Genomic DNA, 24,936 nt, shown 5'->3' on the forward strand with positions numbered 1-24,936 from the left:
TTTTATAGGCACAGTAATTATTAGAGTTAGTCTCACATTGTTAATGTGTGGAAATAATTTGTTATATATACAATGAATGTGCTACTCCTCCCATTGCTAATTGATTTTGAGATGAAACTCCATTCATTTTATCCCTAAATTTTAACATGGTATCAGAGCCACTTGTGATCTGTTGTGAGCCCAAAGTGCTACCGGTCCAAAAAACCGTTTGTGAGGCCCAAATATGAAGAGAGTGTATTGGAGTTAGTCTTACATTACTAATGTATAAAAATAAGATGGAAACCTATTCATTTTATCCCCAATTTCTAACCGTAACACCGGAAATTAAAATAAATGAATCACAAGAAGATTAGTAATTCGTAAAGCAAGCAAAGCATAATGAAAATGGAACGATAGTTATACTAATGATAATCAAGCAATTAAACAGCACGGCCATTCCTCTGTTGGATCTAATTTTAGGTTTCTTTCTCTCAGATCTCTCTCTCTTTTTTTTTTTTTTATCAAAACATCTGTGTTTTGGAGCAAAAGCTCCCTCGATAAGACAAGAACATGGCGGCGATCGCGGTCCACCAGTTCGCTCAGAGCATCACTTGCCATGCTTGGAGTCCCGAACAGTCCAGTAATACTTCTATCACTTGCTACAATTTTAATTCTAATTTATACTGCTCTCTTTAATTGTTGTTTTTTTTTTCTTAATCTTGGAAAAATTGACTATTATAATGCTGATTATTCATCCATAGACATTCGGAAAACAATTTGGGAAGCTCCATTGTGGCCAAATTATATGTTGAGTTTTGGGTTTCATCAGCAGAGTCATAGGATGTATAGTTTACATCTTTATTCAATGTTTTTCTTTTCTGCACCAGAATTAGCATTGCAATTTGAGTTCATCTTATTAAGTCTTCGATTTTTCATTTTTTTTGGGGTTATAATCTTAGCGTTATTATCAGCGCTCCATTATAACTTTACCGTTTTATTTTGTTTATTTATTTTAGAATTGAACTACGTGGATGTGTTCTAGTATTTTTTAAGGGCTTTTTCATTTTTACACTTCAAATCAATTTTTTTTTTTTTTTTTTTTGTATTTTTACGGAATTCTAAGTAGAAACTCCTATTGCAACTAGTGCTGTAACCTAAATTGCAACAAAAAAATCGTATAGAAACCCTATTGCAACTAACGTTGCAACCACTTTAGAAACTCAAATCGTAAATTTGAAAAAAAAGTTAAAAAAAAAGTATATGGGTAATTCCCCTATCTTTTATTTATCTGCTGCTCACACAGTTAGGCGAATTTTGAAGTTTCCACCCGTATAAGGTATTCATGTTTATGAGACATTAGGGGAATTGTATTCTATTTTGAAGCATAGCTTTATGTTTTTTTGTAACCTACTAGTTTAATCATTTTCTTACTTAAGGTGTTTCTTTGTAGTCTATTAGTTTTATCATTTTCTTATTTAAGTCATATTTAAGTTATTTATATTATTCTAACTGTCATTTCTTTTCCCTACCATTTTGATGGCCTTAGCTGCAACAATGTATGTCTTATTAAAAACTTGCATTATGTTTGAGCTGTTGTTAAATTGTTTTTTTTTTCTTTCTTATGCAGTGATTGCTTTATGTCCCAACAATAATGAAGTGCATATCTATAGACTGGTGGACGATAAATGGGAGAGGTTGCATGTCCTTCAGAAGGTATTTAGTTTGGATTAGTTTCTCAAAAGTAAAAAAAAAAAATCTTTGATCTTCTAATTATTGAGGAAAGTTGTTGGATTCTGACCCTTTTATATACTGTTTTATTTCTTCGATATGGACTCAATGGGAAGAAAGTTAATAATTGGTCCACAAGTTTAATTTTCTGAAATGACATTTTCTTTTCCAATTTATTTGTAAGTTTTTTATTCAGCTAATGTTGAAGAGAGGAAGAAATTGTTGAAGCATGTCATGTCACCGCTATGCAATAGCTTGGAATTATTTAAAAAATGTTTATTGTTTTGGCTTAAAATTATATGACTAGGAATGTAGACCTCTGTAGTTTTTTATTGCATTATAGACATTCATAGCATTTTATGGTAATAAGAAATTTGGAATATATACCATTCATAACTTTCTATCTAAAGAAACATAATTAAACGCTAATAAATCTTTATAAGAAATAGATTTTGTTTGAAAAAAAAAAAGAACAATAACGAGAGGATAATGTATCCTCCGGATTCTGTAAACAAAAGCTAACAAAGAATAAACAAAAGAAGATTAGCTGGAATCAGGCCTTCCATCTAATAACCAAATGATAATTTTGAAACTTTTTAGCCAGCGAAACCTTCATAATTATGATGATAAAACTTTTTTTTTTCTCTTAAAACATAGTAAAACTAAGATGCACTTAATCTCAATGGAAGGTACTTCGTATTTTGTTTGTGTGCAACCAGTATTCTGATAGTTTTTACTTTCATAGCCCAAACGAATTTTATTCTGAACATATCATGTGGCAAGGATAACGTTAAAAAAAAAGACACTGAGAAATAATGTTAGCAGTTTTTCCCTTGATTTGTCACAGCATGATCAAATTGTTTCTGGGATAGACTGGAGTGCAAGGTCAAACAGAATTGTTACTGCATCTCATGATCGAAATTCGTAAGTACCTAGCGATTTGATATATTAAAGTGACCTGGAAAATACCTTCACTTTACTCATTGAACAGAATTACATATTGCTTCAATGTTGGAATTACTTGGGTTTTCTCTCATTATATATAAATCTTATTCAATACATATGTATATATCTATATTAGGAAAGCGCATAGATGTTACACCTCTTATATTTTTTAATGTGTGTTAATTTTGCTTTTTTTTTTTTCTTACACTTTTCTTTGCTAGGTATGTATGGAATTTTGAAGGAGCAGAGTGGGTACCCACCCTTGTTATTCTTAGGCTAAATCGTGCTGCACTTTGTGTTCGGTGGAGTCCAAGAGGTAATTAATATTTTTCTTTTTGATGTGATGTAGATGCATCTTCTGTTTTTTTTTTTTAATCTTTCTGATTTCCCAATCTTTTGAACTGGGTCTGTAGTGCCTAGTACTGAAAATTTGCTGTGAAATGTTGCAATGTCATGCAACTTTAACAAATTCAATATTTTTGTACTTCAGAAAACAAGTTTGCTGTTGGAAGTGGGGCTAAAACTGTCTGTATATGCTATTATGAGCAAGAGAACAATTGGTAAGTACTTGCAGCTTATACTTGTAGGAAAAAGGCATGTTTCTTTTCATCTGCTTTAGTATTTGAGTAAATAATTTTAATTTGTTTTTTTTTTATTCTGTATGTTTCTACAGGTGGGTTAGTAAACTTATCAGGAAAAAACATGATTCTTCTGTGACAGGCATTGCTTGGCATCCAAATAATGTTAGTATCTTCCTATTCGGTTGCTTATTCTGTGTTTTCCTATGTTTATAGTGTAGTTACACGGACCTGTGCATTTTATATTTTGTGACTTACCAAATATAATGTGTCTGTTTTGTTTTGTACATGCACTCAATGTCTTTGAACTGACCATTACTGTGTAATTGATTGTATGATTACCAGATACTTCTTGCAACGACATCTACGGATGGAAAATGCAGAGTATTTTCCACTTTCATTAAAGGTGTTGATGCAAAGTATGTTTAAAGCATTATATTATTAATATTTTCAGCTAAGTACTTTCTTCATTTTAGACCTCTCTTCTTTATGCTATTTGTCCCATATCTTAAGATTGCTCAATGTAATTGTGCCAGGGATTCAAGAACGGGCCCTTCTTCAGATTCGAAATTTGGAGAGGTTCATTATCTTTCCTTGATTATTGGTAGCAAGCATACTTTTACTTTCCTGTCATATCAATATTTTATGGGAGCGGGTGACACATTTTTCTTTCATCTTCACATTTTACTGGTTGAGTTTATATGATCTCATGTTTCTCTCTTTTCATGAGACAGCAAATCATTCAGCTTGATCTCTCAATTTCTTGGGCTTTCGGTGTGAAATGGTCACCAAGTGGCAATACTTTAGCGTACGCAGGTCAGAAATATGTCCTTTGCATGTCATATACCGTGCTTTTTCATATTATTTCCTCTGCATGCCATGATTTCCCCATCTACCGTAGTTGATTATTCTTCATTTAGTGGAGAACTTCTCATTTTTTTTAATTTGCGCACAAGTATTTTGCTGTCTGGCTTAATGTTTTAATTGACACTTGATCCAGGTGGTGTTAGTCACACTCACTATGTTTTCCGCTAATGTGAACTTTGAGAGGATGCACGTTTTGACCATTCATTTATTAGAATTGATCAATTTAATTTCTTATGTATGTATGTTTTCTGCTAATGTGCAGGCCATAATTCCATGATTTACTTCGTTGATGATGTTGGACCATCTCCATCGGCCCAAAATGTTGCATTTCGTGATTTGCCTCTCCGTGATGTGGGTCAGCATCCACTCTTGCTTACATTTAGACTCTTAATATTTTTCACATGTTCAACTGATTTGTTTTTCTGTTACAATTGGTGAACATGTATTTTCAGGTTATATTTGTATCTGAAAGATTGGTTATAGGGGTTGGATTTGACTGTAATCCAATGGTATTTGCAGCTGATGATAGTGGATTTTGGTGTGTAAATGTTACTCTCTTGTTTCTTTTTCGTTCTCTGTTTTTATATGGTGGGGATGGGGACGGGACCAAAAGACTACTCTCTAGTGATTTGCTTAAATACTTAGTTTCACACTTTTGTTTTTTGTTAATACCAAAACACTCGCCTGTTTTACTAATCAACATAAAATTATCCATTAATTCTCGATTTTGACCAAAACACTTTCCTAATTGGTAAGGGATCAGTTTATACTAAGCTGTAGACCATAAGGGTGTTCTGATATTAATTAAAACACACAGGTGTAACTATGTATTTACGCAAATCAGAGTAAAATGATATATTCCGTTTTTTTTTCTAATACCAAAATTGTTGTGTATTAGAAGTTGATGTGTACACAAATATTGATTTCTTTTATCCCATCATCTTTTGCCCCCACTCCATCCCCAACTGTACAAAATATTTTTATATATTTTGGCTCCTATTCTTCCAAAGGAAACAATTATATAATTGTCTGTTCTTTTCTTTGTAGGAGTTTTGTCAGATTCTTGGGTGAAAGGAAAGCATCTTCAGGTCCAAAATATGGTTCTCAGGTAAATAAATGGTTATTTCAGTAATAGCAGTATTTATTTGTATTAAATCTTGTTGCAGCATTGCTCGTTTATATGATCAGGATGAAACCTTTTACCTATTTATAATATAGGATCATCATTCACTTCTGTAGAAAATAGTGATTCGAATTGTGTGTTGATTTCATAGAATAATACATATTTATATACAGAGTTAGGAGACTAAATATCTACTAAATATCTACTAAATATCTAACTCTCTTACAGCTAATATACACCTAATATCTAACACTCCCCCTCAAGCTGGAGCATAGATGTTAATCATGCCCAGCTTGTTACAAAGATAATCAACCCGCACCCCATTCAAAGCCTTTGTAAAAATATCTCCTAGTTGTTCTCCGGTCTTCACATATCCTGTGGAGATCAGACCTTGTTGAATTTTCTCACGAACAAAATGACAATTAATCTCAATGTGCTTAGTTCGCTCGTGGAATACGGGATTCGAGGCAATATGAAGAGCAGCTTGATTATCACACCATAATTTTGCTGGAATAGAAGTCTTAAACCCAAATTCAGTCAAAAGCTGATAAATCCATATTACCTCACACACAGACTGGGCCATAGCTCTATATTCTGATTCAGCACTGGATCTAGATACAACATTTTGTTTCTTACTCTTCCAAGAGACCAGATTGCCCCCAACAAATACACAATATCCTGAAGTGGATCGTCTATCTACCTTGGAGCACACTTGATACGCATCGAAAAACACTCAATCTGGGTATGTCCATGATCCTTGTAAACTATACCTCGTCCTGGTGCTCCTTTTAAATAACATAAAATTTGTTCTAATGCTGCCCAATGATGAATTGTTGGAGAAGACATGAACTGACTGATAACACTAACCGGGAATGCAATATCTGGACGAGTCACAGTTAAATAATTCAACTTTCCAACTAACCTGCGATATTTCTCAGGATCTTCAAATGGTTTCCCATCACGTGTAAGATGCACAGCTGGATTCATTGGAGCATTGCAGGGTTTTGATCCCAATTTCCCTGTCTCAGTTAGCAAATCAAGTACATACTTTCTTTGAGACAGAAAAATACCTTGTTTACTCCGAGTAACTTCAATCCCCAAGAAATACTTGAGCTCCCCTAAATCTTTCGTGTTAAACTGGGTGTGAATGAAAGACTTAAGGGATGAGATGCCTTCAGTATCACTTCCAGTAATAACGATGTCATCAACATACACCACTAACAAAATGATACCAACAGTTGATCTTTTATAAAACACAGAATGATCTGACTTACTTTTCAACAAACCAAACTTCTCAACAGCCTGACTAAATTTACCAAACCAAGCACGAGGGCTTTGTTTCAATCCATATAAAGATTTGCGAAGATGACAAACTCGCCCTAACTCCCCCGAGCAACAAACCCGTGAGGTTGCTCCATATATACTTCTTCCTCAAGATCTCCATGAAGAAAAGCATTTTTAATATCAAGCCGATGCAAAGGCCAATGATGAGTACCGCCATGGAAATGAACGGTCGAACGTATGTGAGTTTAGCAACAGGAGAAAAAGTATCACAATAGTCCACTCCATAGGTTCGAGCATAACCCTTGGCAACAAGACGGGCCCGTAAGCGAGCAACCGTGCCGTCCGGATTGAATTTAACCGTGAACACCCATTTACACCCGATGGCCTCGTTTTCCGAAGGTAAATCAACCAAGACCCAAGTACCATTCGCAACCAAAGCATTCATCTCTTCTATCATTGCGGCAAGCCAACCAGATGAGACATCGCTTCTCGAACGTTTTAGGAATAGTGATAGAATCAAGAGAAGCAATAAAAGAACAAGAAGAAGATGAGAGATGATTATAAGACACAAAAGAAGTAATAGGAAAAGTACATTGGCGTTTACCTTTACGTAGTGCAATGGGAAGATCATCTGAGATTTCCGGATCTGATGACGAAGATGCAGTGCGGGACATGAAACAGAGGTGGAGGAGGGGGCGCCTGGTGTACACTATAGGAGGCCGAGGGAGTGGTGGAGGTGGTAGAGGTGGTGGAGGTGGTGGAGGTGTAGACACTGTGGGGGTGACGACCGAGGCAGGTGAAGGAACTAGAGACCCGCCAGAACATGTAGCAGGCGCATAGGATGTGACGAATAAACCAACAAATCATCATCCTCCCCCGACTAGTAGAAGTAGTGGAAGATGAAAAATAAGGTGTATTTTCTACAAAAGTAACATCAATAGAAACAAGATATTTGTTGAGATCGGGACAATAACACCTATACCCTTTCTGAAGACGAGAATAACCAAGAAAGACACACTTTAGTGCCTTAGGGTCTAATTTGGTGACAGATGGACGGACATCGCGAGCAAAACAAACACTACCAAACACTCGCGGAGCAACTGGAAATAATGACTTATGAGGAAAAAGAGTTTTAAATGGAATTGCACCATTAAGAACAGAGGATGGCATGCGATTAATAAGAAAGCATGCCGTGGAAACTGCATCGGCCCAAAAAGGTTTAGGGACTTTCATTTGAAACAAGAGAGCACGTGCAGTTTCAAGAAGATGTCTGTTTTTACGTTCTGCAACACCATTCTGAGGTGCCGTATCAACACAAGAAGTTTCATGAAGCATGCCATTAGAGGTCATATAAGATTGAAATTGAGCGGACATGTACTCTTTGGCATTATCACTTCTCAAAGTACGAATAGATACATTAAATTGAGTTTGAATCTCAAAGACAAAAAGCACGAATGTAGAAAACAACTCAGAACGATTTTTCATTAAATATAACCAAGTTACACGAGAATAATCATCCACAAAAGTAACAAAATACCTGAATCCAGGTTGAGACAAAATAGGAGAAGGACCCCAAACATCAGAATGAACTAACTCAAAAGGAACACTAGCACGTTTATTGACACGTGGACTCAAACTAACACGATGATGTTTGGCAAACTGACATGACTCACAATCTAACGAAGATAAACTACTATATTGGGGACACGGCTTGAGCAAAGGAAGGGATGGATGACCTAAACGACAATGAGCCTCAAAAGCGGAAGCAACACTCGAACAAGCAATAGAGGTTGGCGGAAGTGGGTCAAGAACATACAAGCCACCAGATTCATGTCCTTTACCAATAATCTTCTTCGTCACAAGATCCTGAAACAAACAATGATCAGGAAAGAATGAGATGCAACAATTTAGATTACGAGTGAGTTGACTAACGTAAAGCAAATTAAAGGACAAATCGTGTAAATGTAAGATCGATGACAAAGATAGCATAGGTGTAGGAACAATAGTGCCGGATCCAAGAACGTAAGCCGTTGACCCATCGGCTAAGGTGACAACGAAGTGGGACTATGAGACCGAAAAGTGGAAAAGAGACGGGAATTACTCGTCATATGATCCGTGGCACCGTAATCAATGACCCATTTTGAGGATTTGGAAAGAAGGCATGCATTAGAGTTACCTCGATTCGGCAATCGCAATGATGTAAGAAGATGAAGACTTAAGTGTTTCCCGATACCTTGAGAACTTGGCAAATTCATCGGCGAAATAAGGACCGATTTGTCGGATGCATCACTAGTGCTTGCAATATTGCGCAGTGTTGTTGTCGATTCTTAAATTGTAACTTCCTACACTCAAACTTGGTGTGGCTCGGTTTCTTACAATAATTGCACATGATGCTCCCGTAATTTGGTGTGCGGTTATCGTGTCCTCGTGAATTACCTCCTTTAAATCCACTTGGAGTAGAGTTTCTTTCCTGCGGTAATTATTACGACTCACCAAGTGCGCTATTCGGAGGAGTTGAAGAGGTAGTCTCGTGCGAAGAACACGAGTAAACACATCTTGTAAAGAGGAGACATCGTAACCAGTAGAGAACTTGTGACTTTGCGAGTCAAATTCGGATGAGAGTCCCGCAAGGAAACTCATAATAGCCATCTGTTCTCGTTGGCGCTGTTGAACTTTTACATCAGGACTAAACGGTAATAGCACATTAAGTTCTTCATATGTTTTCTTGAAAGCCATAAAATAATTCATAAGAGACTTATCTTGTTTCTCCGCGCGATAAAAAGCTTTGCAAACATCATATATGCGAGATATGTTGTCTTTGCCAGAATACAAAAACTCCAAGTAACCCATTAGTTCTTTAACCAATTCACAATGATTAATCAAACTAATTACCTCATTATCGATAGAATTTCGAATTTGAAGGAACAAGCGAGCATCCTCACGGAGCCATATTTTCCTTGAATCGTTTGTTTCTTCAGGAGGATCGTCAGTCAAGTGATCATCTTTGTCAATACTCCTCAAATACAGTCGAATCGTCTTACTCCATTCCAAATAATTCGAACCAATCAACTTATGATCCGTGATTTTAGACATCACGGGAACAACATCAGAAACAACAACTGATTTTGAATCTAATCTTATCTCTGCCATAATCTCAAAAACAAACACAAAGGACAGAGAAAAAGAACAAAAGAACACCAAGGAATGAACACCCAAACACGAAGAAGACAAACAAACACCGAATTACAACCTAGAACAGATGCGAGTGGGCTTAGAAGAACCCAGTGAAGAATCGGCAACAGACCGCCGTCGAAGGCGCCGTCACACGCGCCTCCACGCGCCGGCGCGTGAGCCCCACGCGCAGAAGCTTCAGGCGGCGCGTGAGCCCCACGCGCGAGGAATCCGGCGACCGGACTTCGGGGGTTTGTAGATCGGCGGCCGGCGGTCCTCCTATGTGGGCGGTGAGAAAAGATGTTCACTCCAAATAGGATTTTCGAAAACAACCCTAAACTCAAACCCTAATTTTTTTAATTTTTTTTTTTTTTCAGAACCCTAATTTCGAATTTCGAATTTTGAATCACAATGCTCTGATACCATGTAGAAAATAGTGATTCGAATTGTGTGTTGATTTCATAGAATAATACATATTTATATACAGAGTTAGGAGACTAAATATCTACTAAATATCTACTAAATATCTAACTCTCTTACAGCTAATATACACCTAATATCTAACAACTTCACTAAATGTTTATAGAGTGGGTAACCTTTTGTGAGCTGGATCAGAATAATAGGCTGCCTCATGAGCTACAATAGATTTTGAAGTTTTGAATATGGGAACACGGGTCTTTCATTTAATTGAATGAAATACTAACTAATCATGACTTTTTGTGTCATAATGTGCTATTGCTACTAAATATATTTTTTATTTTGTATTTCTTTGATCTTCAACTATTCAGCCTTTTTCTACTTGTGCTAGCCTGATAGGCCTCTTTTACATTTATTCCTCCCCTCTTGTAGTTTTCTGAAGCATTTGGTAAGCTCTATGGACAACCCAAGCACAATATAAACAACGACGGAGTTGAACAGTCACGATCACGTGGTGGCGGCGTTCACGAGAACTGCATAAAGTAAGCTTTTATTTCTTACTATCTTTAAGCTTCCTTTGCCGTAATCTGTTACCAGTTTATTTGACATCTCTTTACATGCTCCTTAATGGGCGGTTCCTGTTCTGCTATACATTGTTTATTTATTATACTACCTTTCATGCCACATGCATATCAAATGGTTAGGGTGATCTTCATCTACCTCTAACTGGTGTGAATTGAAAACTAATGATACTGTGTTCTGGTTACTATAGTTGTATCGTGTCTCTTGGACAGCCGGGGATATCTTCAACGAAGCGCTTCAGCACCTCAGGTAAGTAAAATGAAAAAAAGAGAAAAAAGAAAAAGATTCAAAATTTATTTTTTCGTACTCCTCTAATGCCATGATATCACAGGAATGGATGGCAGAGTGGTTATTTGGGATTTGGAAAACCAAGCAGATCTGTCGGAATATTTGTGAACCCTCGAATCATGAAGAACACCTTCGTGCAGTGGTGGCGGGAAATTGGCATTGTGTATTAAATTCTATTGTTGGCAATTAGTTATCTTTCTACAAAAGCCTTCTGTCTACTACATGTTGTGATTTTACTTTTGTACTAATATATGAAACTTGGGTACCCGCCTACAAATTCTGGCTTAATGTCACCATTTCTGCTCTGTCCCCTTTATTTAGTGTGAATAAGAAAAAAATTCTAGTTTTATTTATTTACTTTACTACTAGTTATGGCTGGATGCACCTTCCTATATCTATGAAAGCTTTTACTCGCATATCTGTATGCTGACCAATTTTGTAAATTGAATAATGTATGCAATAATCGGAGAATGAGAAGCCACGATGCTTAAGGGCGCGTAGAATCATGTTATTGAGTACTAGTTTAGTGGTGGTGTTTAACTTTTTTTTTTTGGTATGTTACTTTGCAATTAGTTAGTGATATTTTTTAAAAGTTATTATATTAAATTATATAAGACTTGATATTTAATTATACTAATAGCGATATTAACACATAAGAGAAAATTAGATATCACGGATGTCTTTTAGTATTTTTATAATAATAATAATAATAATAATAATAATAATAAATAGCAACATAAGTACTTAAAATTTTATGTTTGTAAGCAGCATAAATTCAATGTTTATTTTTAGCGGCATAAGTACTCAATGTTTGTAAAACTGTAATTTTCTTCCAATTTTGTCAGTACAGATTCTGTTTTGAATTTATTAAAAGAACATTTGGAAGTAACCGATATTATATATTTCTATCTAGACTCGATGATAAAAAATTTAGGCCTTATATGTGCCTTGTTTAAGACAATATTAGAGTTTTTACTGACAAAATTAGAGAAACATTACAGTTTTACAAACATTGGGTACTTATGCCGCTAAAAATAAACATTGGGTTTATGCCGCTTACAAACATAAAATTTTAGGTACTTATGCCACTATTTACTCTAATAATAATAATAATAATAATAATAATAATAATAATAATAGGATAGGCAATGGGGGAGGTGCGGTGGTGGAAGTTTATAAGAAGATACTTGGCCAAAACCTTCCAAACATTATAATTCCACATAATCATTGGAATTTTCGACGGATTGATAAGCGTTTTAACAACTCAATTCTCATCTCATCAACTAAAAAAAAACTTCCTTTCGGGTGGAAACAGGTTTTAGACTTTTTAATGGCGTGGTGTTATAATGCAAAAAATTCTTGTAGATACATGGTATCACTATTGCAAACTAGATGATACTCTTGGCAGTTGCTTTATGAATATCACAGAAGTTACATTTGGTTCGAGCTATTCGAGAGGCTACTTGTCTACACTTTTTTTTTGAATAAAAACCTGAATATATTAAAGATAGAAAAAGTCAGACCTCGTGGTCGTTACATAATAAGTTTCCTGATCATATAAAGGATGGATCGACCATACTAGTTACATTACAGGTAAACGCTCACTTAGTCACATTATGAACTGCGAAATTACAAAGTCTAGCAATAAAAAAAATTACAACTAAGCAAAAAGTGTGAGAGATGTTTACATTGAAGCAAATAGTTTTCAATACCCCAAACGGAACTAGTCCCCATGAGCGTGTTGATCACCATCACAGAGTCACTCTCGATAATCACGAACGAATGCTTCCAATTGATCGCTGATTCCAGGGCTAGCAAACAAGCTCAGCTTCTCCAATGAGGGGGTTAGAGAAGTTGAGAATTTTACTAGCCACCCACAAAACTGACTCCTTATGATCTCTAGCCAAAGCCACCACGCACATCGAGTCACTACCAAATTTAACGTCCTAGTTGATCTTGATCCAATCGTCCAGAGGTGGGGATCAAATAGGAGGTGCAGTCATCATCGGCACTGGAAGCAAACAAGGGTCATAATCTGTGTAACATATATAAATAGAGTCAATATAGTGTTTAAAGTTACAGATAAAATAATTATGAACCTTATCGTTTCAGAATGTTCAAATCGTATCCACCACAATTGAAGCATACAGAAACAATTTGTGTACGTCTACTCTTTTGTCCTTCAGGCTCCATAAGAATTTTACCCAATCCCACACCCGAGCCCAAGAGCCCATCACCGACATCACACCCCAGGGGGAGGACCTCCATAGGTGAAACTCAAAATTACAATAGAGAAAAAGATATTTTATTGTTTCCTCTCCCTCACCACAAATAGGGCAAGAAACATCCTCAACATGCATTCTCTTCGCAATAGTAGCCCTAATAGGTAAGGAATTTGAGAATATACTCCACCAAAGAACTTTATGACGCTCCAAGATTCTAAAGTTAGTTTATTCCATAAAGCAGGCATTACGTTGGTATAGGGAGCTCGTGCCAAGGCTTGTGCTAGGTAGGCAGATTTTGAAGAGAAACGCCCATTTGGTTCCTTCGTCCACATCCACTATTAGTTGTTTCCCTATCAAATAGGAAATTGAGTTTGGGGATATCCCAATTCCCATCGTCTGTCAGAAGATTTGCCACTTTCTCAAGGCCTTTCGGGCGACCGTTTAAAGGATAGGGATAAAAGTTCCCACCATGAATCACCCACGGATCATTACAAATGTCTGTGTCCTTCCCATTAGATATGAGTTTACAAGAACCTTTCATAAGGATTTCTTTTGACTTCAAAACATTCTTCTAGAACCAAGAGTTTGAATTCTTGGCTGAACACTTCAAGAATGGTCTACCTTTTAGGTACTTGGCTCTTATAACCTTGCAAAATAAAGATTGATCCTCGGTAAGGAGAGCCCACTCCCATTTTGCAAGGAAAGCCTGGTTCATTTATAAAGTCTTCCAGAAACCAAGGCCACCTCTAGACTTAGGGAGGCACAACTGATCCTATGCCTTTAGATAAATACCTTTGTTGCCTTGATCGCATCCCCACCAAAAATCTCTAACCATACCATCTATTTTGGCTGCAAGTTTTTTAGACAACTTTGTAGTTTGCATAACATAAATTGGTAAAGGAAGCCCCACTGATTTGATCAGAGTAGCTCGACCAGCTTTAGATTAAAGACTTCAACTTCCACCCATGGAGCTTTGAGACAAGATTGTCTAGAATGAAGTTGAAATCTGCATATAAGGGGAGCCCCATGTAATTGATGTTACTTCTTACTGTGCTGATCCTAAGAGTTTATTTAAAGCCGCGCTTCATCCCATCACTGGTATTCTTGCTAAAAAAGATGGAGGTTTTTTGTCTATTAATGTGCTGGCCCGACCACTCATAGAATTTCTCCAGACATTGCCAAATCCCGGTAGCTTCCTCCAAAGTGGCCCTACCCACCAAGATTAGGTCATCTCCAAAGAACAAATGGGAAAGACGAGGGCCATTCCAACTCAACTTAACTCCTTTAATTTTATTTCGGTTGCTAAACCTTTCCAAACCTCAATTTTCTAGTCGGAAGAGTGGGATCAATCTCCAGTTCCTTTAGTTCTTCCACAGGTCGAGAGCTGTCTGTAGGATCCCTTAAGCGAGGATCTATGTCTGCTTCCCCGCTTTGGGCTAGGTTTCATTGCCTTTTGCCAAGCTTTTGGTCAGAGCTCTTGGCGGGCATCTTCTCATTCTTTGCTTTAGATGAATTCAGGTTGTAACAGTGTCGGCCAGACTGTTGGTCTCCCCTCAGACATCCTATCCCATGCCTTGTAGGGAACTTTAGGCATAGGTGGTAGATAAATGTTATCATCTTTAGCTTGTATAAGGCTGGTCGACCTATCATCGCATTGAAGGCTGATGGCACGTCGATTATTACAAATTGTGCCATCAATGTTCTTATTGTAGGGTTCTCTTTGACTATCAAGGGCAGCCAAATGTATCACATGGGTGCAATGCCTTGGCTAGAGAAGTCGTACATTACTTTGGTGCAAGGTGCTAGGTCTGTTAGTTGGAGCCTCATATTTTCATAGGTTCATTTGAAAAGAATGTTAGAGGAGACTCCGTTATCCACCATTCAATTGGAGACTGTTATGTTCTAAATCTGTGCAGTAATTACCAGGGGCATTGTGTGGGAAACTGACCTGTGCAACATCTCCCTCTGTAAAGGAGGTGGTAGGCTCTCCAAGCTTGAGTTTCTTAGAGCTTCTTTTTTTGACGATCAGTATGTTGATTTTAGGCTTGTGACGGAGAGTCCAAGCATAGTGCTCCCTAGCCTTGCTTCTCTCGCCTGCATTATGGGGTTCGCCAATTATGACCCCTAAATGACCCGCCGCTGGTGGTGGCATAGGGTCTCCATTCTGGAAAACTTATGCCTGAGCTTGGTTGTTTTGCACATAACAACAAAAGTGGGAATTAATTTTCCTTATGAAGAATTCAATCTCCCTCTTCATGTATTGACACTCGTTGGTGTCGTGGCCAAAATCATTATAAAATCAGAAGAACTTTGATATGTTCCTCTTGCTCGTCTCCTTTTTAATAGGAGGGGGCTTCTTGTATGGGACACTAGCCTGAGTGTCCATGTAAATGGTCTTAGGTTTCTTAGTTAGGAGGGTGAAGCACGTACATCTTCTCCTTCTCCTTTTGGTTTCGTGGCATAAGAGAAGTGTTATACTTCCCTTTTTTGCCACTGTTTTGGCCAGAATTGTTGTTTTTGCACTTGCCCATAATATTCTTGCTGGTGGAGGGCTGGATAGCACTACTTGTATTAGCCTGCATGTTTGGTAGGTCTTGGGATTGCATAGCACCCTGAGACCACCTGTTGCTAACTTGCCCTCTTGTCTGGGCTTGTCTAACGGATTCCTCCAGTTTTATGAAGTCATCTGCTTGTTCGAGGAACTCCTTCATGTTGTTGGTTGAGATCCTCCAGATATCTTTCTAGAACTCACATAATAGAAGGATGCCCCCAAGTATGGCTGGATAACGACCTTCTTCTGCTAGGCCTCTAACCTTAGTTGCCTCAGCCATAAACCTTTGGATAGAATCCTTCAAAGGTTCACCTGGTCTCTATTTAACTTTGACAAGTTCTTCTAGATGAGATGGTATATGTCTCGAGGACGAGAATTATGTGTAAAATTCTCGTGAAAATTCATTTCAAGAATTGAATCTTCTTGGACCCAGCTTGAAGTACCATTGCTGGACTGTTTCTGATAGAGTCGATGGACATATCCGACACCGCACACTACGAGTGAATTTTGGAAGATCTTTTTGCATCTCGAAGTACTTGATGTGTGTGTGGGAGGATCTTCTCTTCCGCTATACATTTTCCATACTGGCATATTAAACTTAGGCAAGGACAAGGCATTAATGTATGGCAAGAATGGAGAGCCCTTTGACCTATCTAATTCAAGGTCTTATTATTTTGGTCGGCTAAGCCTTTTATCATGTCTCTTATTTGGTTTAACTATGCTTGCACAGAAGGATCTGATGCTGTAGGAGCCTGGTTGAATGGCCTAGGTTGGCGAGAACCTGGCCGGACATTCCCTGGGAGAGGGTATGTCAATGACCGGCATGGCCAAGGCTGGAGTTCTCCTTGTTACAACCATGGTGATTGATCGAATTGATAGACAACACTCTTAGTGAAAGCACCAAAATGTTGACTTCAAATTTTGTCAACTAGCAGTGGAGCCTTCTTTAAGATTGAGATCACCATGTGTAAACAATTAGAACAAGTAAATAAAATTGATACTATAATTTTATAGAGGTTTGACCCCCTTAGTTAACAGGTAATGACCTACTCCCCTTTAAGTTGTATTGATATGAGAGATAATACCATTCAGATCATAAGCTTTGTGGTTTCTAGAGTCGCTCTCTTTGAATTACAATAGTGAGAATGTAGTGCAGATTTTAAGTAGTGAGATGAGAAAGACTGAGTCTCTCATACACTACAAGTGGTGTGTATGAGAGAGAGGGAGAGATAGGGTTTCGAGAGCTAGAACTTAAGAGCTCAGGAATGAGAACTTAGAACTTTTTGTTTAACCTGGTGCTATTTATATAGGAGAGAGCTTACATAATATATATAAGCCAAAGTAGGTTGATATCCCTTAAAATGAGAAGATATCACCTCTTTTTTACATATTAAATATATAAATAATAACTTAATAATTATTCCTAAAGAATAGGTAAATATCTGAAGTTGAACCCCTACTTTTGTGGGTTGTTAGAGTAAATTCGTGTAGTTGAGAGTAAACCATTGTCTGTCCAGGATCAAAGCTGTAAAGACACCAATTGTGTCTGCTAGGAAGGAAGCTGATCGGCCTACCATTTGCTGGAGGCTAGCCGGTCCATGCTTCACTATAGCGGGCCAGGGGTGCTCCGGCCAAACCCTCCTGGTTGGCCATTTTGTTGTCCCTTTGTCTTGCTTGATTATTTGGACTCTTCGTCAACTGGTACGTTTTGCATGGTGACTTGGTCATCTTACTGACAGGCTGTACTCCATGTGGCATCAATCTTGCGTATGTGGACATGCCACGTCCGTGAGCAAAAATTAGAATAACAACATGCATACTACACAACACACTTGGCACAATACTGTTATATTATTTATAATAATATAATATATATATTAAATATGTGTAATAAACTAATAATATGTAACATATGACAATATATATTAGTTGTCATCTTTTTGTAACATTTGTGGAGTTGTTACTATGAGTAACCTCTACCATTATCACCAACATTAAGAATGTAAAAAGATGTTACACATCTTAATTTGAAATTCTTAATGCTATAGGAGTTATGGTATGTGTAGGAGTTACATTTGAGTCCATAACATCTATGGGAGTTATAAGTTATAATTTTAAATGGTGATATCCTAAACACTATATAAAGAGGTCTAAGTTGCTCATTTTGAAGATCAATTTTTCTATCAAGAAAGTACTTTGCTAGAAAATCTTAAAAGGCTTGATAATTCCCAAAGCTAATTCCAGAAGAGTTCCCTTAGTTTAGTGCTTAGAGATAGGGGAAATAAGCTTTTGGACAAATGTGTAATACCTTGTTCAAGTCATGGTGATCTCCACTAATCTACACTCAAGGTTGAGAGTGAGTGTATACATATATATTATTCTCTTGTTATATATATAAATATATTATATAACATGTGTCATATCTTCTTCTTCTACCTTTCACATATATATATACAATATATATAGTGTATATATGCATATGTGTAACATATATTTAATCAATCTCTTATTTTAGTCTTTGTATTATTTTTACAATTGAGTTGTATACATTTTGATTAATATCTATAACAAATACAACAAACTTATACGCTCATGGGCTCACATGCGAGCCCTTATACACACCCACACCATGACACTTACACAAAGGGCATGACTCACATGCGACTCCCCAACCCACGCACACACGCACACAACTGATGCATGGCTCGCATGCGAGCCCCCGACTCGTACACACGCACGCGGACACGAACACACATACAACTCACGCACAGCTCGCATGTGAGCCCCGACTTGCACACACACATAGACACAAACACACACACAACTCTCGCACGACTTGCATGCGAGCCCCCAACTCGCACACACACATGCACATTCACATGAACACAACTCATGGGGTTGGCCTTTGATCCGCTTGGACATATCCCCAGGCACGTAAATATCGATGGCGACTTTGAGAAATGCAGAGCGCAAGTAGGCTAATCGAATGCGCCTGTTAATTCTTTGGTTATTAGGCGACTGAGTTAATGCAAATTTTCATAATTAACAAAAGTAAATGTGCTTTATATATACCACAATAATATTATCGTTGATTACAAATACGTCCATTCAAAATATTAAAAAAAGACAATATCGTCTACTCCAACTCCATTAATTATATTGAATTATTTTGCGACATAAATACCATATGTTTTTGGTTTTATACACTTAAATACTATATGTTTTTTTTCGACGGATTAAATACCTTAAGTTGCATTTTCGTTACTTCTGTCACTACTTTTCTATTAAATCCTATTCAAACATAGGAGTATTTGCGGTATAAATACATGATGTTTTAGATTTTATCCATTTATATACCACATGTTTTTTCTTTTAGCGAATTAAATACCTAAAGTTACATTTATGCTACTTTTGTCATTATCAATTCGTTAAATTCTATTAAAATAGACTAAGTTAACACCTGTCAACATATTAGTGGTCCACTAATATATTCTCAATAAAAAATTATTAAATAATTTTAAAATTTGTTAAACTGTAAATAAAACATAAAAAAAATGTATTTTTTTGCTAAGTATTATTCAATAAAAAAATTATTAAATAACTAGGTAACGTAACCGCGCGTTGCGCGGTCTTTTTAATAATTAACAAAAAAAAATATATAATTTTATTAATTTATAATTAATTTTATATAATTAAAGTTAAAAACTTATACCATAAATAGCAAGATAAAATATAAATTATAATCTTCTATTATTTGACAATTTTTTTAAATAAAGTTTTATTTTCATTTTTAAAAATAATTAAAGATTAATTTAAATTTTAAAGTTTTGACAAAATATTAAAAAAATTCAAGAATTTTTCTTGCATTCATCCAAAAATGTACAATTAATTAAGCAATACTAAGTTAATTATATTTTGCGGCATAAACCGCTAATTATTTACATTGATGCCGATAGTCTAATAAATACCCTTAAATAAAAATTTGCGACATAAAAAGTTCTCAATTTTTGAAATTATATTAGTATTGTTTCTAATTGATATGCCAATTCATTCTAAAAATAATCCCATGTGATGATGCTTTAGTGTTCAAACCATGACTTTAGACTTCGATGATAGAATCTAACTCAATATCCAACAATGGGTCCCTCCGATTTCATCAGATAATTGTTGTAGAAGGCTCTCGTCATCGATGAGGAAAACCAACCTTAGAAACACAAAGACCTCCCAACAACCTCTTGATGACAGGCCTCGCTTCGCGTAACATATATATGATATTTTTAAAATTATATATATTTTAAGAAATAATATTTTTATTTAATAATGCGTTTGAGATAAAAAAAATAGTAAATACAGTTATAGAAAAATGATTACAATTATCATTATTTTTTATGTGCATTTGATTAGCTAATATTACTCTATTTTTTGGTTTGGGTTGCGATGTTTTTTAAGTTCTGCAAGCTCTGGCGATAACTATTAATATTGGAAATAGTTTTTCAATGTGATGGGGTGCTGTTTGAAGAAGTTATAGTTTTATTGTCTAAATTCCTAAAGGCAGTTTTGTCCCATGTGGCTCACAATAAGAATTCTACAGCTCGTGGTTTGGTAGAATATGCCATTCGGTTAGACGATGAGCTATCCTGGTTCGAGAAGATTCCACTGCCGATTGTGATTTGCTACTTTATTAATCATGTGTGACTTTGTTCACTACATCAAAAAAATAAATAAATCTATAAATCTGTTTTTTGTTTTTCATTTATTCTTTTAATATAAATTAAGATGATAAAAATATTGTTATACAATAAAAATTAATAAAAAAATTATATAACAATCATTTTAATACACTAAGACACATTAATATTATATTAATTTATTAACAATTAATTAATACATATCAATGTTACATACATTTTAAAATTTAACATCATGAATTTTATTTTCTGTAACTCATTGGCTATGCAATTTTTTTTTTTAATTTTATTAATTAAATTTGTAATTCACTAAATAATAAACTTCTTAATGTATTTATATTTTAAATTAATTAATTAAAAAATAATTACATACGCTACACATTTTAAAATAAATCAACTTTAAGAATTAACTTTGTGTAACTTATAATTTTCAAAAAAAAAAAAAAAAAAAAACTTTGTGTAACTTATATATCTCTTATAAATATTCATTTCTCTAACTCACTTACTAAACAACTCAACATATTTGCTTTAAATTAAAAATTATATTTAATAAAATACAACAAAAGTTGGCACAACATATTTACTTTAAAGTGGGGAAAATAATATTATTATTTTTTTAAAAAAAATGAAGTTTGAAGAAATAATAAAATACACATGTCTTCTTATTGAAGATAATTAAGTGAGAAAAATAAATAAAAAATTAACTAATTAATTAGAAAAAAATAAGAGGATAAAGATTAGGAGATAAAAGTTTGTATAGTAATACCGCAACACATTACTACAATATGTATTTTACAGGAAAAATTCCTAGCAATTGTCATACACAACACAAACTTAACAAATCAATAAGCACAAATTTTAAAAAATAAATAAAAATGAAGAAATTCTATTGAACACTTGTAAAATCAACAAATTTAAGGAAAATATTAAGTATAGTATTAGTATGATATATATATATATATATATATATATATATGATTTTTGGTCTACATATAGAGGGTTACAAAATTAGTAAAAAAATTTAAAAAAAAAATAAGTATTAGAAATAATAAGAATCTTAAGCATGCTACATCAACTCTTTAAAATCTTCCTTTATATATATTAAGTGATTATATTATATATAAAGTTACAATATATGTAAGTATTTTTTCTCTACATACTTTTCTAATAAAACAATAAAAGTAAATATTAAATTTAGAAGTTATATTACAATTTATTTTATTTTATGTCTCTCTAACCACTAAAGAAAAATATGGATTTGTTGTGTTATGAAATTACAATTTAATTTGTATTTATGTTTTATGTACTATTTTATAAGATTTGTTTGGTTATGATAATAATTTTGTGCACTCTAATATAGCATCTTTTCTTTTTTTAGCCTTCTAATATAAAATTTGAAGAATTTTTTATGGATAGCAATAAAATAAAATCAATATAACATAAATAAATTAATTAAAAATATTTATTATTTTGAATTAATATTATTGAAAGGAAGTAATTTTTTTTTACTTGAATAATTATGTTAAGAGTAAAAAAATGATATAAATTTACAAGCAATATGTTTTGTATGTAATTATTAATAATATATGAATTTTGTTACAAATGAATGATTGGAGCATACAAAATTTATATATAGTACTAAAATTATATATAACTTATTCCATAAAATTAATTATAAAAAAAATTGATGTATCCATGGTTTCTAAATAAAAGAGAGAAAAATAAAATAAAAGAGACCACATAAAATTAGAACTTTATTTGAATATAAATGTCCAAATATTCAGTAGCACAATATGGGAGTGATTTTAAAAAGAAATCTAAACATAATAATACACAATGTTGGATAAGAATTTTTTATCGTCTCTAATAGCTAATATAAACTTCATCATTGTTCTCTTGTGTATTGGCAAATAAGGAGACATTACCATCCCATTTTGTATGATCTTAGAGTCCTTCAAGTAGAGTTTCATCCTGTTTCTTCATACTCTTGTCGTCTTTTCTTAATTTCTTTGTGAGCCAAAGCCTTATACACATTGATTTTACTCAATAATCTAGTGATCACTTATTTTAAGACAATTAAACCTCATGAGACATATATAGAGATTATAAGGAATATAAATAATATATATAATTTTAACTTATATAATTATAAGTGTTGGACATTTATAAAAAATATTAAGTAAATTAGAACACCTTCACCCATAATCATAAGACATATATATATATATATATAAAGATAAAATATTAAGTAAAATAAAAGATTTTCACTCATAATTTTAGAAGTCTATTTTTAAAGTAATAGAAAAAAAAAAAACACACGAAACTTGAAAAAAGATAAAATGATAATGATCACGATGGATACCTTCAATGTTCAAACCACAAATGTTGCATGAAATTTTTGCTTTGTTCATCTTTTCAGACCAACCATTATAATCAAATAAACCTAAACATTTGGAAAAGAGTAAAATCAGCAGCACCTGTTAATAATATAAGTTTAGCTCTCAAAATAAGCCCTTCATTTCTACCTCCATAATTGGATCAGAGTACATATTTTTTATTGAATATAATTTTATGGGCAATATGTATAATTGAATGTTTTACTGTATATTATTTATAGTAAAATATATTAAGGATAGAAGAAAGAATAAAAAAAGCATTTATATATTACTGTAGGGCGTTACTAATTCTTTTATTGTATTAATGATATTTTTAGTCATAAATAATAATGACCAAATCTTTAATAACATGTGACTTTTGAATTTTGTATTAGAATTAAAATATGGTATATAATGAATTAATTAATGTTTATACGTTTATCATATATTAGTTTAAAATAGGGTATATAATGAATTAATTAATGCTTATACGCTTATCATAAATCAATATATTACATTAATATAGTGAGTACTATAAATTAACCAAAATTTTAAAATTAAGAAAAATGAGAGAGCAAAGAATAGGGAAAGAAAATTATTGGTACTGCCACCTCACATACCTTAACAACAGCATTATATAATGAATTAAAATATGGTATATAATGAATTAATAATGTTTATACGTTTATCATACATCAGTTTAAAATAGGGTATATAATGAATTAATTAATGCTTATACGCTTATCATAAATCAATATATTACATTAATATAGTGAGTACTATAAATTAACCAAAATTTTAAAATTAAGAAAAATGAGAGAGCAAAGAATAGGGAAAGAAAATTATTGGTACTGCCACCTCACATACCTTAACAACAGCATTATATAAGTATATAGATAAATAGATAGATAGATAGATTTTAAAGTTAAAAAAAATAATTAAATAATATTTATTTAATTAATAAAAATATAAAAAATTATATTTTCATTGGCCACTTTCATTCCATAAACAGTAAAGTAGTAGGTTTAATATTAAAAAAATAACTCTTTCTCCTTTTTGTTTTTTAAAAGAAGTTAATTTTTTTTTTGTTACATCGGTAATTATTTGAGTTTAAAAATTATATCACTGCAATCTAATTTTTAAAAGAATCGTTTTAACATATGGGAAGCATATGTGTTTTTTACCATGGTCAGAAAAAATAATTAAAATCAATAGTAATCTTTTAGTTTCTTTACTAAAAAATCGAATTTTCAAATATCAACTAATTTATAAAATAACTTATAAGAAACTAATTTTTTAAAAATGACATCTTCTCTGCTGTATAGGATGTGTTGATGTTACTTATTTAAAGTAAATTTACTTAGATACTAGAAATTTTTTAAATATGCAATTTTATAATATTTATTGTAGTAACCAATAAAATTAGATGACGTGACACGTCAGTATTTGTGCAAATAAATTTGTTAAAGGTATTTTTGTAAATGAAATCTACTTTAGGTATAATATTGAAAAAATCCCTTATAATAGGATTTAAGAGACTTGTAGTGATGAAGGTAATGTAAAGTAAAAATTACCCAAAATATGGGAAAATTTTAAGAGTTTACTTTTTTATGGCATAAATAAATAAAGCTAAGTGGTTATGGGTTTTTTTTTTTTTTTTTTGTTTTTTTTTTACATTTATATGGGTTTTTTTTATCCCATATTTTTGTAAAAAAAATAAAAATCCCATATTTGTAAACAATAATAAGTTTTTCTGGAAAAGTCACCGGCGTCGGAGAAGTTTCCGAAAAAGTCACCGACACCGGAGAACTCGTCAGAAAAACTATCAGCGTCGGAAAAGTCATCGAAAAAATCACAGTCGCCAGATTAGTCGCCGGAAAAGTCACCGTCGCTGGAAAAGTCATCTTCGTCGGCAAAAGTCACAAGAAGTAGATGTCTCAAATATAAATAAAAATAGAACCGATTATAATTGAAATGTAACTGGTTCTGTAATACAAGGAATAAAAACAAATAAAATAAAATAACTCAAACTAATTATAATTAAATTATAACCGGTTATAACTAAAATAGAACCAGTTATATAATATAATGAATACAAACAACTAACACACAATAATTCAAACCAATTACAATTA

The 24,936-nt window shown here is 33.7% G+C and overlaps 1 protein-coding gene across 1 annotated transcript; it reads left to right on the forward strand.

Moving 5' to 3' along the window:
• The first annotated feature begins 312 nt into the window (after window positions 1–312).
• Window positions 313–11,425, forward strand: LOC115694845 (actin-related protein 2/3 complex subunit 1A). The gene is made up of 15 exons (XM_030621946.2): window positions 313–619; window positions 1,607–1,692; window positions 2,555–2,631; window positions 2,874–2,968; window positions 3,143–3,212; window positions 3,326–3,395; window positions 3,576–3,649; window positions 3,767–3,809; window positions 3,965–4,046; window positions 4,360–4,448; window positions 4,550–4,635; window positions 5,145–5,205; window positions 10,525–10,634; window positions 10,865–10,923; window positions 11,006–11,425. Exons 1-15 carry the CDS (start codon window positions 550–552, stop codon window positions 11,068–11,070), a joined length of 1,137 nt encoding a protein of 378 aa, XP_030477806.1. The 5' UTR covers window positions 313–549; the 3' UTR covers window positions 11,071–11,425.
• The last annotated feature ends 13,511 nt before the right edge of the window (window positions 11,426–24,936 follow it).

Source organism: Cannabis sativa, chromosome 6 (assembly GCF_029168945.1).
Source record: "Cannabis sativa cultivar Pink pepper isolate KNU-18-1 chromosome 6, ASM2916894v1, whole genome shotgun sequence".
Classification (NCBI taxonomy): Eukaryota; Viridiplantae; Streptophyta; class Magnoliopsida; order Rosales; family Cannabaceae; genus Cannabis; species Cannabis sativa.